Source organism: Triticum aestivum, chromosome 3D (genome assembly GCF_018294505.1).
Source record: "Triticum aestivum cultivar Chinese Spring chromosome 3D, IWGSC CS RefSeq v2.1, whole genome shotgun sequence".
NCBI lineage: Eukaryota > Viridiplantae > Streptophyta > Magnoliopsida > Poales > Poaceae > Triticum > Triticum aestivum.
This window is the reverse complement of record NC_057802.1, coordinates 579511501-579525850: the sequence shown is the minus strand read 5'-3', so window position 1 is coordinate 579525850 and position 14350 is coordinate 579511501. Positions and strand designations below refer to the sequence as shown.

The 14350-nt window shown below is 42.1% G+C and overlaps 1 protein-coding gene across 1 annotated transcript; it reads left to right on the top strand.

The window, feature by feature from the left end:
- The first annotated feature begins 10201 nt into the window (after positions 1 to 10201).
- LOC123080641 (uncharacterized) lies at positions 10202 to 14037 on the top strand. The gene is made up of 6 exons (XM_044503568.1): positions 10202 to 10571; positions 10765 to 10881; positions 11684 to 12639; positions 12746 to 13046; positions 13129 to 13234; positions 13307 to 14037. The coding sequence occupies exons 3-4, from the start codon at positions 11732 to 11734 to the stop codon at positions 13023 to 13025; spliced, it is 1188 nt and encodes a 395-aa protein (XP_044359503.1). The 5' UTR covers positions 10202 to 10571; positions 10765 to 10881; positions 11684 to 11731; the 3' UTR covers positions 13026 to 13046; positions 13129 to 13234; positions 13307 to 14037.
- The last annotated feature ends 313 nt before the right edge of the window (positions 14038 to 14350 follow it).

The following is a 14350-nucleotide window of genomic DNA, read 5'->3' as shown; positions in this document are numbered from 1 at the left end:
ATTTTTTTGCCTCTAGATCTTAAAAGCCCCGTAACTTTTTTTTCTGTTAGGTTTTTGAGGATTTTGAAAATGTTTAACGGGGTTCCCCCGGTTAAATTCGGATGTAACTTTTTGAGTAGATGATTTTTCATATAAAAAACTTTTTAATCCGAGTTCGTATGCAAAAGTTATGCCCTTTTTACAAATTCCAGAGAGATTTTGCAAATAAAGTTGAAATTCATATTTGTAAATTTTCCCAACAACTAGACCACATATCACATGGGAAACTTATTTTATTTTATTTTTTTGACATTTCCATCATTTTCTTTTGTTTTTTCTAAAACTGAAAAGGCGGTCGGGGGGGGGGGGGTAGAGTTTGAAAATGGGCCCTTTAGTCCCGGTTCATGCCATGAACCGGTACTAATGCCTCAGAGCCCATTAGTCCCGGTTGGTGCCACCAACCGGGACTAATGAGCTTTGAACCCTTTAGTCCTGGTTCGTGGCACCAACCGGGACTAACGGGCCCAGGTGAACCGGGACTAATGCCTTAGCCGCACGAATCGGGACCAATGCTCACATTAGTCCCGGTTCGTGACTGAACCGGGACTAATGTGAATCTTGCCCTGTGACCAAAGCCCTGTTTTCTACTAGTGATGGGCGACAGAGGTAACCCTAGTCGCGCACATTCCCCTCATCTCCATCTAGTCCGCGCTGCCACCGCTTCCACCTCCCATTCCCTTTCCAAAGTGAGCTTGGCGTCTGCCATGGTACGGCAAAAGATAATTTACTATAAAATGATCACAACCAAGTGTCGAGCGTAGACTACCACCGAGATTCATGCCGCCGAGGAGGCACGTCATGCTTCTCAAATTGTGGCATAGTAGGGGGAGGTAACAGAGAAGGAAGAGGAGGAAGTGCCATGGGAGGAGGGGGTACAGAAGGAGGAGGTGGGTCTATAGGATATGGAGGAGGAGGCGTGGTATGGAGGTTGAGCCCAGCGATTTTGGCATGGAGGAGGTAAAGGCAGGGTTCTAACATGCCAAAGCCGTGGAGACCGCCACCGAGATTCGTGCCGCCAAAGATAAAACCGTTCTTCTCAAATTGTGGCATAGTAGGGGGAGGTAATGGAGAAGGAGGGGGAGGTAGTGCCATGAAAGGAGGAGGTGTCGAAGGAGGAGGAGGGTTTGTAGGATACGGAGGAGGAGGCATGGGTATGGAGGTTGAGCCCGGTGTCTTTGGCATGGAGGAGGCGAAGGCAGTGTTACAGCATGCCAAAGCCATAAAGGCAGTAGTGCACTTCGAGGCGGAGCAAGCCGCCATCCTTGACTCGATCCACTCAGAGTAGGAGGTGGCGATGAACCGCTGCCGTATCCACCTCGCTGGCATGACGTGGAAGATAATCTTCATGAAACTAAAAGAAGACCATGAGTAAAAGAAGCCGGAGCCGTGCCCTGCCACAAATGACCACGAGGCCGGTCCGTCTGGCACGGGAGTCACCTACATCTCTCATGATGTGTAGAACATGGATAGTTTTTATTCGAATGGAGCTCGTTTTACCTATGTATGATGATAACGATGAATTTTAGTTGCATGGATTAGTATGTAAATAGGGGTTTGCACATGTGGAGTGTGTTGCAGCACCGGACAAATTAGGGGTGACCGGCAGCGGTCCGCCGATGCGCCCGAACATGTCCGCGGACATATAAGGGGCCAGATTTAAAAATTGCGGGTGTAGATGCTCTAATGTTTGACACTTGTTATGGTTTATTTGCTATCTTGAAGACATTAAATAAATTTCTAGGTATTTAATGAAAATAAATGCCCGTAATAGATTAAATATAGATAACATTCACAGAAAACCAAATTTTTACATGCCGCGCATAATAGTGCTTGTTGAGATTGGAACGAGTTTCAAGGACAATCATGGAAGCAGTTATCGCTTCACATACAAACATGTTTGTTCCTTCTCGAAAAATAGTTTCTTCATCGAAGATGGTGCGGGTTGTGAGCAGCCTACATGAAAACTTCCACAAAATATTCTCAAATGTTTACCACATCCTCTAGGGACCATATCATGACTCCATGCCAAGTCTCCAGATTTTTGCGCTTTGTTAAATTTCTAATAATTAAAATGGCAATAATCTACATCTCAGTAAACACCACAAATAATATTTCCAAACCCACTTTTGTCTATAATTTCATGTACCTGTGATTCAAAATCGAATTATATCCAGTAAATTCTATAGAGGCACTTAATGGCTTAAATATAACAAATTACACTGCAAACATGCCAACTTTTGACAAGTTACATGCAATGGTGCGTGTTTAGTGCAAGAAAACTTTGAAGGACAACAGAGGAAGCAGCGGTCGCTTCCAATGGAAACCTTACCCATGCCCTCTCAAAATCTAGTTTCTTCCTCAAAGATGGTCTAGTTTGTAAGCAGCCTACATGACAAATTTTGCGAAGCATTCTCAATCTTTTTAAAGATGGCCTCTGAGGGCCATATAATGACACCATGCCAAGTCTTGGAATTTTTGGTTTCTTTCGAATTCCTGAAAATTAAACTGGCAATAACCTACATGTTGGTAACCATATCTCAGAACACTAGTGTATGAGACTGCTTTTAATTTATGGTATTAGGACTAAACACATACAAAATACCATCATAGTATATGTTTATTTACTTTCGGTCATAATTGCATGTACATGCAGTCGAAATTTTAGTGATATCCATTACATAAAATAAATGCACTGAATAGTTTAAATATAGCGAATGGGCCCAAAAATATCAATTTTGACATGTTTCATGCAATAGTACATGTTGAGTGTGCGCAAAATTTGAAGGCCAGTGAGTGAAGCAGCGGCCGCTTTACATACAAACCGGATCTGATTCCTCTTGAAACCTAGTTTCTTGCTCGGAGATGATCTGATTTGTAAGCAGTGTACATGACACTTTTGTAAAATATTGTCAAATTTGTACCAAAGCCCTCTGGGGGGCCATATCATGATACCATGTCAAGTCTTGGGATTTTTGTGCTTCATTTGAATTTCTGAGAATTAAAATGACAATAACCTAAATTTTGATGGTCGAATCTTGGACCCGTGGTGTATGGGACTCCTTTTCGTGGTATATAGCCTAAACATATACTAAAGTTCATCAATAATATTTTTAACCCACTTTTGTCCATAATTGGTACCCGCAAGGTTTGCCTCATGAGAAACACGACATTTTCCCTCTCAAAATCTGCGTAGGACATAATCTTCACGGTACCCTCATGGCCCGGACTACCGTTAGCATGACATGATCCATAACAGTATCTGCGGCGCTGTGCGAACTCTTGATACAATATGACCATCTCCTTATCGCGCTAGATGCCACTTATCATATCATCGCGTGTTAATGCTAGAAACCTTCCTCCACTAGTAGAAAAAGGGTCAAATGTCAAGCACATTAGTGCCGGTTTGCTTTTGAGCCGGCACTAATGTGTGCATTAGTGCCGGTTCCAACGGCTAGCCAGCCGCTTTCATTAGTACCGGTTCGTGGCTGACCTTTAGCACCGGTTCGTGCCACGGACCGGTACTAAAGTGAGTGGTGGCAGGATGTTGTCAGTCCGGGGCCCCTCCAGCACCTTTAGTACCGGTTCATGGCACGAACCGGTGCTAAAGGTCGTCCTACATAAACCCTTCGTCCACCCGAGCTCGCTCTGTTCTTCCCCTTTCCCCTCTCCTCTCTGTTCTTTCCCTCTTCCTCTCGAGCTCATCACACATTTTGCCCAAAATTTGTCAAGATTTGAAGGCCCCCATCCATTCAAATGATCACAAAGGTTAGCAACTTTGTCCTTTCATCTCTCATTGCTAGATTAGCTCTTGCAATGCTTTGTATAGTGATTAATTTATGAGTTTAGTAATTTGGTAGAAAATATATGTGCTAGTATTTGATTTATATGCAATTTGTGGTCAAAACTAACACTTAGTTTGCATATGTAGGTGTGGTTTACTTAGTGCCTTCTAAATCTCCGTCGTAACCACAGTCGATCGCCCGCACCGTTCCGTCGCCGGCACCACCTTGTGGTGAGCCTCTTGTTCATGAATGTTTTACATTACCAAATTGATGTTTGTGTGATTTGGATATATAGTTACTCGTATAATTATCTTACCCATACGTTGTTTGTTATACATAGTGCCATGGTTTTGATATCCGTCCACTAGTAGAAAACAGGGCTTTGGTCACAGGGCAGTATTCACATTAGTCCCGGTTCAGTCACGAACCGGGACTAATGTGAGCATTGGTCCCGGTTCGTGCGGCTAAGGCATTAGTCCCGGTTCACCTGGGCCCTTTAGTCCCGGTTGGTGCCACGAACTGGGACTAAAGGGTGCGATGCCCATTAGTACTGGTTGGTGGCACCAACCTTTAGTCCCGGTTGGTGCCACCAACCGGTACTAATTGGCTTTGAGGCATTAGTACCGGTTCATGGCACGAACCGGTACTAAAGGTCCCATTTTCAAACTCTACCACCCCCCTTGGACCGCCTTTTCAGTTATAGAAAAAACAAAAGAAAATGATGGAAATGTCAAAAAATAAAATATAAGTTTCCCATGTGATATGTGGTCTAGTTGTTGCGAAAATTTACAAATATGAATTTCGACTTTATTTGCAAAATCTCTCTGGAATTTGTAAAATGGGCATAACTTTTGCATACGAACTCGGATTAAAAAGTTTTTTATATGAAAAATCATCTACTCGAATAGTTACATCCGAATTTTCAAAATCCTCAAAAACCTAATAGAAAAAAAGTTACGGGGCTTTTAAGATCTAGAGTGGAAGAAAATCGAAAAAATTTCAAACTTACTAGTGGCGCACCATTTGCTAGGTGCGCCACTAGTAACAGAAAAAAATATAGTTTCAATTTTTTTTGGAAAAAATGTGGTCAAATCTGGTCAAACTGTGGTCAAACTAATTATTCTAGAATATTAGTGTTACTAAATAATTATTTCAGTTTTTTTGAATTTTGGTCAAATCTGGTCAAACTGTGGTAAAACAATGGTCAAACTAATTATTCAAGAAATATTAGTGTTACTAAATAATTATTGTTTTTTAAAACTATAGTTTCAAACTCAAACAGTGAAATGTGTCACTTCATGCTCAAGCTAAATTCCTGAAGGTTAATAGGATTGACAACTTACTATTGTCAGGAAAACAACAAGTGCAGACTTGGAAACGAGGGAGAACAGAACCTGGAAGTTAAGCGTGCTCAGGCTGGAGTAGTGAGAGGATGGGTGACCGTCCGGGAAGTTAGGTGATTTGAAATGATGAGGGATGATTAGAGATTAGAGGATAAATTGAGCAGTGATGAGGGGTGGTGATTAGAGATTAGAGGTTAAAATAATTCAGAAATTTGAAAATAAAAAAAATTCAAAAAAAAATCATAAAATTTCCTTTAGTCCTGGTTGGTGTTACCACCCGGGACTAAAGGTGGAGCTCCACATGGCCGCGGCCTTTAGTCCCGGTTTGTATAAGAACCGGGACTAAAGGGGAGAGGCATTAGTAACGACCCTTTAGTCCCGGTTCAAAAATCGGGACTAAAGGGCCTTACCAACCGGGCCAAAAGCCCCTTTTTCTACTAGTGCTCCCCGTCGGCCCTCGTCCTTGTTATGATTCGGATGTGGTATATTCTCTTTTAAAACTAGTTGTTGCATTTCGTGTTTATGACAAATTATGCCCATCAAGTTGACATAGATATTTTTGTCTAGGAGGTTTGTGAACCGGAAATTCCAACCGACCCTATTGTCGAGAGGTTAAATTTAGTTGAAAGAGAAAACGAGTATTTGAAAGAAAAATTGAAAAGAATTGAGGGGGAGAAGATGGAATTGGAGTTGCATGTTGCCGATGTCATCGATGATCACAAGATCAAGATGGAGAAAATGCGCTTGAAGATTAGAAAGATTAGAAAATATGCCATTGATAGTGAGGCTTGGTATCATTATGCTGTTGGATCAATTGTTACCTTAGTTGCGATCTTGATCGCATTTGTTGTTGCATTTAAATTCTTTAGTTAGAGAGTTATTTGTTTGTTGCATTTAAGTCTTGTAGGAACTTCATGTATGAATTTGTATTAATTTGGCCTATTCGGTGTTGTGTAATGAAGATGAGCCGACAATGGATGTACGATGACCGATGCTCTCCCGAGTTCATTAATGACGTGCAAACTTTTCTGTTTGCGGCTGAGGCAAACAAGCGGGCGGATGGTTTTATGCCTTGTCCATGTTTAGTCTGTAAGAATGATCACAATTACTCTACGTCAAGAACCATTCACGTCCACCTGTTTAAGTCCGGTTTCATGCCCCACTATAATGTTTGGACCAAGCACAGAGAAAGAGGGGTTATGATGGAAGACAATGAAGAAGAAGAGGACGACGACAACTATCCTGGCCATGGGTTCCCTGAATACGATGATACAACAATGGGGGAAGAAGCTGAGCCGGCAATGCGGGAAGAAGCTGAAGAAGAGGTATCAGATGAGCCCGCTGATGATCTAGGTCGGGCCATTGCCGATGCAAAGAGAACCTGCACAAGTGATTTGGAGAAGAAGAAGTTGCAGCGCATGTTAGAGGATCACAAGAAATTGTTGTACCCGAATTGCGAAGCTGACAAGAAAAAGTTGGGCACCACACTGGAATTGCTGCAATGGAAGGCAGAGAATGGTGTATCTGACAAGGGATTTGGAAAGTTGCTGGTAATGATAAAGAATATGCTTCCAAAGGACAACGAATTGCCCGAGAGTGCGTACGAAGCAAAGAAGGATGTCTGCCCTCTAGGGTTAGAGGTGCAGAAGATACATGCATGCCCTAATGACTGCATCCTCTACCGCGGTGAGTACGAGGATTTGAACGCTTGCCCGGTATGCGGTGCATTGCGCTATAAGATCAGGCGCGATGACCCTGGTGATGTCGAGGGCGAGCGCCCCAGGAAGAAGATTCCTGCCAAGGTGATGTGGTATGCTCCTAAAATACCACGGTTGAAACGTTTGTTCCAAAACAAAGAGCATGCCAAGGCGATGCGATGGCACAGAGAAGACCGTAAGAAAGACGGAAAGTTGAGAGTACCCGCTGACGGGTCGCAGTGGAGAAAAATTGAGAGAAAGTACGGGAAGGAGTTTGTAGATGACGCAAGGAACCTATGGTTTGGTCTAAGCGCAGATGGCATTAATCCTTTTGGGGAGCAGAGCAGCAACCATAGCACCTGGCCTGTGACTCTATGTTTGTATAACCTTCCTCCTTGGTTGTGCATGAAGCGGAAGTTCATTATGATGTCAGTGCTCATCCAAGGCCCTAAGCAACCCGGCAACGACATTGATGTGTACCTAAGGCCATTAGTTGAAGAACTCTTACAGCTGTGGAATGGAACAGGTGTACGTGCGTGGGATGAGCACATGGGGGAAGAATTTGACCTAAAGGCCTTGCTGTTCGTGACCATCAATGATTGGCCTGCTCTCAGTAACCTTTCAGGACAGACAAACAAGGGATACCGCGCATGAACGCACTGTTTGGATGATACCGACAGTATATATTTGGACAATTGTAGGAAGAATGTGTACCTGGGACATCGTCGATTTCTTCCGAGCAGGCATCCCGTAAGAAAGAAAGGCAAGCATTTCAAAGGTGAGGCGGATCACCGGACGAAGCCTCGCCACCGTACTGGTGCTGATGTACATGATATGGTCAAGGATTTGAAGGTAGTCTTTGGAAAGGGTCCTAGCGGACAACCTGTTCCGAATGACGCTGACGGACGCGCACCCATGTGGAAGAAGAAATCTATATTTTGGGACCTGCCCTATTGGAAAGATCTAGAGGTCCGCTCTGCAATCGACGTGATGCACGTGACGAAGAATCTTTGCGTGACCCTGCTTGGCTTCTTGGGCGTGTATGGGAAGACAAAAAATACACCTGAGGCACGGGAGGACCAGCAACGTATGCATGGAAAAGACGGCATACATCAGGGTCATGCCAGCTACGCTCTTACCAAAGAAGAGAAGGAAATCTTCTTTGAATGCCTGCTCAGTATTAAGGTACCGTCTGGCTTCTCGTCGAATATAAAGGGAATAATAAACATGGCAGAGAAAAAGTTCCAGAACCTAAAGTCGCATGCACTACAACAAAAACGGCTTGTATGGTCGCTTTTTCTGAGACGCTATTTGTCTTCGTCTCTATGCCCATGAACACTAGCAAGCTAAAGACGCTTCTTCAGACGTTTATGGGGCGTCACAAACTTTTGCTTATAATTGGCCATTTAGAAAATAGGTATATAATTTTAATTAACTTAGAGACGATTTGTGAGACGTTTATATGCGACTATAATCTAATTTTGTGTACTCAAAAGGCAAATAAAATTGTAGTTGTGGTAAAATTCGAATGGATGACCCGAGTAATTGCACGAACAAATTGACCAAGAGGCATTTTGTTATTTGATTGCGACCTTAATCATCACATTCATAATATTCTTCTAAGTAATATTATATTAATATTCTCATGTTAAAACAAAAACCTTAATCATCTCTCCTTGGAAAAAAATCCTTAATCATCCGAAAGATACAAGGGATTTGATGATTTGCCCTATTATAGTTTGGCACTTGATGAGTTGCAACATTTGATTTAGACTTATATATACTTTACATTAATTTACTGATCATTTGCCCTGAGTGGCGCTTTGCTGAATTTCAATTTATTTAACTTGATAAATCCTACTGGAATGACATATATACCCTTTGGTATTTTTGCAATCTGCTTTATACTACTATACGCGGCTCCTGGACTAAACAAATCGATCTACTATGAGGGTTCGTCCTTAGCGCCGCCGCTGCTCGGCACCTCGGCACCAGCCGCCGCTCTCCCGCCGCCGTTTGCCCCTAGCCAGAGCTCTCAAGCCGCCGACGGTCGCCACCTATCATAGATCTGACGCAACCGCCACTCGCCCCTAGCCTCAACTCCTGCTTCGCTCCACTCTGCTCCCCCGCTGCTCGATGGTTGTTCCCTCTGGCCAGAGCTCCCCCGCAGCCCCTCGCTGCTTCTCCCAGCCAAGTTCCCCAACCGCCATATGCTGATATCCTCCCTCCAGCCCAAGTTCCCCTGCCACCCGACGCCGGTCTCCCCCTAGCCCAAGTTCCCCCGTCGCTTGACGCGATGGCGGAGCTGGGGGTCTTCCTGGGAATTCCGGGCAGATCCTATATGACGCCCGTGTCCGTCCGTTCGTCGCTGCTTCGCTGAAGCGAAGCGAGCGAACGAGGCGCACGGGCCGACTCACTTCGAGCGAGACCTAGTTTTGGGAACCTTCTAGTAGGTTCCTTAAACCGAGTTTTTTTCTTTTGCTAGTTTTTCCGTTTTTTACTTTTTTAAACCTTTTTGTGTCCTTTTTCTGTTTCTTTTCTTTCATTTTATCCTTTTTCGTTTTACTTTTATACTTTGTTTTCAAGAAAATGATTCGAATTCCAAATTTTGTTCATGATTTTAAAAATTGTTCATGGATTTATTTTTTTACTTTAAAAAAATGTTCAAAATTTTAAAAAAGTTCAGCGTATATCACAAAATGTTCAATATATATTTAATATTGGTTTAGTGTATATAAAAAATTGTTCCATGTGTAGTTAAAAATAGTTCAACGTATATTACAAAAATGTTTAATGTATATTTAAAATTTGTGCATCATATATCACAAAAATTTACACTGTGTAGTTAAAAAATTGTTCGGCATATATTCAAAAAAAATTCAATGTTTATTTGAAACTTATAAAAATTCAACAAATGTTTGGAGTTTCATCCGTGGTCAATAATTATTCACGTTCTTTTTTTGTAAAAACCACGTTTTAAAATTTTGTTCGAGAAAACGTTATTCATTTCTTGAAGGAATGATTAAAAGGCGGATCTACCTCTGTACATAATATCTATCTTTGAGCGTTGTAATTTAACATATGGTGAGTCGCTGGTGCAGTGGGGAACAAAGCTGCTATTTTTTTCGTGGCATTTCTCTTTTTAGGTTCGCTCGTTGGAATGGCCGGCCCTTTTTGCACTAATCCTTGACTACGAAAAAGTTTTGGAGTTTTGTGCAAAACAAATACTACATGTATTATAAGGTAATGAGTGACTAGGCCGTTGGCCCATGAGCCCAAACACAACCAGGCAGCCACGCTTGTAACCAGACACGAGGGACGTGGTGGTATGGTCAGGCGCGCGAGTAGCCGACCGTGTTTCCCTTCCTCGATTCCAACTTTTCCCCAACCTAGCGCTAGCTGAAGGCTCTGGCGGCGGCGAGCGATTCTTGGTCCGGCGGCGGCGGCCGGCTCTCCTGCCTCTCCCTCGGTCCCTCCGCTCCCCTCCCCTCCCCTCCATCCGGCCATCTCACTCCCCTGCCCTCGGCCTCCGGTGCCCAGCCCTCTCCTCCGCGGCTCCCCCAGGCGCCAGGCCACCAGTCCGCCTCCGGCCTCCCGAGCGCGGCGGCAGCCGGCAGCGCCCTCCAGGCTCCAGCCACCGTCCTCGGGCCTCCCCGGCGCGGCGGCAGCAACATCCAGCAGTCCGGCCTCCGTTCCTCAACAGCCACAATGTAGTGCATCTATTCTTTCCCTCCGTTTCTATTTTCTAAACAAATTGAAGATTATTCTGTGATTGCTTGTAAATTTAAATCGAACTTGATTCATTCGCTGCGTATGATCATAAATGATTGCTACTTACTAATTACTATGTGATTCATTTGCTTCTTACTATGGAAATTGAAATGTTTATCCAATGTACATCAGACCCGGACGCCGGTTGGCCCCGCCAAAACGCAGCTCCCCGCCAACGCCTCTCTCTCAGCTGCCGACCTCGGCAACGAGCTCACCCACACGCCTCTGCTGCCAGAAGATTGCCCGCAGGTTGTTGTTTTCTTTTTTTATATCTCTGCATCATGTGGAACATAGCTCGAATTGAGATATATCACTTGTGTTTTCCCTTTCTATCTTACTGTGATGCACTGTATTATTGCAATTTGAAAATTGTTGTTAAAAATCGGTGAACCTTTTTGGTGGTTGAATAACAATTGTTGTTAAAAACAGTGGTACTGTTGATTGGATGGCGCTCATTTATGACATAATATTCTTAAGTCGATCTGGTTAGGGGGAACTGCTTATGAATGCCAGAGAAGAATATTCAGCAGTGTGATGCAAAATTTGAATTACCTAAGTTGTGTGTCATCTCTACTTTTCTTGATTTATCAAAGCGAAACTAGTGGATATTACTTACTCCCTCCGTTTGGAATTACTCGTCCAAGAAATGAATGTATCTAGATGTATTTTAGTTGTAGATACATCCATTTTTGTGACAAGTAATTCCGAACAGAGGGAGTAGATTTTTAGTAACTAGTTACACCAGCTAGCCTTCTGCTGTTTGTCACTTGAATGCAGAAAAAAATCAAGCATTGGAGACATCCATTTTTTGTCATCGATGAAAACTTCTTTATGTACTTCACATAAATTCTTCTAGTAAAGACACTTCTCGATTTATGTTTTGTAATGTAAGGTGAATGATTGCGATAAATCATATCATACAATTTGAACCTAAGTATCGAATGTATAGTTTAAATATGCTTGCCCGTCTTGTGGTCCTTTCACAAGATCATATTGGCTAAATAAGAGTAAGAAATTTTGTTATATGGGTCATCGCCGATGGCTACCACAGAATCATGTATTTCGGAGACGAAAGAAGGAGTTTGATAACACCGAAGAGATGGAACTTGCACCTATAACAATGAGTGGTAGCTCAGCTTTGAGGATGTTGCAGGGCAGAGTGTTTGTCTTAGGAAAAAAGGTTGTTGTGGCAAAGAAAGGGAAAGGGAAAAAGAAGGGCAAAGACAGTGAAAAAGGAACTGAAGGTCCTGAAAAACAGAAGCGTAAAAGAGCGCCTAACAAGAAATCAGGTAACGTCGCACGTAAACCTGAAAAGAAGCCTGAGGATTGTTTCAAAAAGAAGTCGATATTCTTTGATTTGGAATACTGGGAGCACAACAAGTTAAGGCACAATCTAGATGTCATGCATATTGAGAAAAATGTCTTTGAAAATTTAATTGGAACCTTACTGGATATTGATTCTAAAACAAAGGATGGCCTTAATGCACGACTTGACTTGGGAGAAATTGGAATTCGATCTAGCCTTCAACCTCATGAAGGTGATAAGGGTAAAACTGAATTGCCGCATGCACCTTTTAATATGTATAAAGAAAAGAAGGAGATTCTTTGTACAGTGATTAAGAATTGTAGGACACCTGATGGTTGTGCATCAAACTTTTCAAGGTGTGTGAACATGAAAGAATTGACATTGACTGGCCTCAAAAGCCACGACTGCCATGTTATTCTACAAGACATCCTTCCTGTGGCACTTTTACACTGTTATCCCAGTAAAGATGTCATGATATTAGTTGTTGAGCTGGCTAATTTCTTCAAGAAACTATGCTCCAAAGTGTTAGATTTCTCTGAGCTTGACAAACTGCAAGAGAGTATTGTGAAGACACTTTGTAATATGGAAAAGGTTTTTCTTCCATCGTTTTTTACTGTCATGGTACATTTAATGGTGCATTTAGTTGAAGAAGCTAAACTTGGTGGCCCGGTGCATTACAGGTGGATGTACCCTCTAGAGAGGTATGCTACTTTGATTGATTTGTTATTTTCCACAGTGCATCTAAGTATATGATTTGATTTATTGTTTCCCATTATGCATATAACATTGTTGTTTTATGATGTTCAGATCATTTGTTTGGCTAAAGTCACTTGTGCGCAATAGAGCTTATCCTGAAGGTTCTATTGCTGAAGGATATACTGTTGAAGAATGCTTGACCTTTTGTTCAAGATTTCTAGAAGGAACCACACGTTTCACAAGAACATCTAGGAACCCTGATCCTTCAGATAATACAAAGGGCATGTACATGTTTGATAGTGTTGGTGAGCCAATTGGAAAGGCTGTCACTATAGGCCAATTGGACGATCAGCTTCTAGTTCAAGCACATCGATGTGTCTTGCGACACTGATGAGCTTGATGATCTCCATAGGTGTGCTTCAATGCTATCTCCTATTTCTTTTATTTTTCACAAGTTGGAAAAAATCATGATGTTATTTGTCTTATTATTACAGAGAATTTGTGGACCAAGAGAAGAGGAAACCGGGTAACTTAAATTTGACGGACGATGACAATGAGGATTTGATTAGTAGACACTTTGCTGACTGGTTGGAACAAAAGGTATAATTCACCTTTAGCATGTTCCTTCATTGTAGTTTCATGTGAACTCAATGTAACCACTCTTACATACAGGTTATACTAGATGATGGATCGGATATCACAGAAAAGATAAGAGCATTAGCCGCAAAACCAAGCAAATGCGGGGTGCGCTATAGTGGCTATATAATTAAGGGTTTCAGGTTTCATACTATCAGTCGCAAGACAGGACGCGTGACACAAAATAGTGGTGTCGTGAACCTTGCTGAAAATGGTGTGTCCTATTACGGTCGGTTATCTGACATCTTTGAATTGTCATACAAAGATTACAAGGTGGTCTTCTTTACATGTGATTGGTATGATGTTCATCACAAAGCTGGTATTATAAGAGATGAGTTTGGATTCACTCATGTGAATTTCTCCCGAAAAATACATACAGGGGAGAAGTTAGAGGATGATCCTTTTGTATTTTCTTCCCAAGTGGACCAGGTCTTCTATATTCAAAATCCGAGAAGTGAGAATTGGAATACCATGGTGAAATTCAAACCTCGTGATATTTTTGACATGGGTGGAGAACCATCTTCAGATGAAACAGAGTAGTCTTTGTGCTTTTAGCTTGTTACTGCAGCTAAGATATAGGTTGAGCACTTGTCATCCATGCTCCTAGGTAGAATTACTCCAACATAATTATTCCAGCTGGGTGGATCTTCTTCAGAATGTATTGTTCCCTATGTGACTCTGTGATGAACGAGCCTATGGTCTTTTTTTTTAATGTGTATGTTCCCTTTTGTTATGAATGAACAGTTGTATGGCTATCCGTTTAGTTCTTTGAATAGTTTTTTAACATTCACGTGACAGTACTACTGCTAAATTTTGGAACCTTCTGATGAAGTGTGCTTCAGGTTCACTTGTTCTGATTGGATGCTTCTTTGTGCTAGTTTAGAGAAAATGAAATTAGTCTAGTCAATATTTCAATAATATTTTGCAAGTGCATGACATCGACTTTGCACGATTGACATCCCAGTTAACCAGAAAAAATTATAGGCAACAAAGATGGAGAAACTGGAAAATCATAAAAATCAGAACGAAGATGGAGAAACTGGAAAATCATAAAAATCAAAAGCAGTAAGGGATATTTGG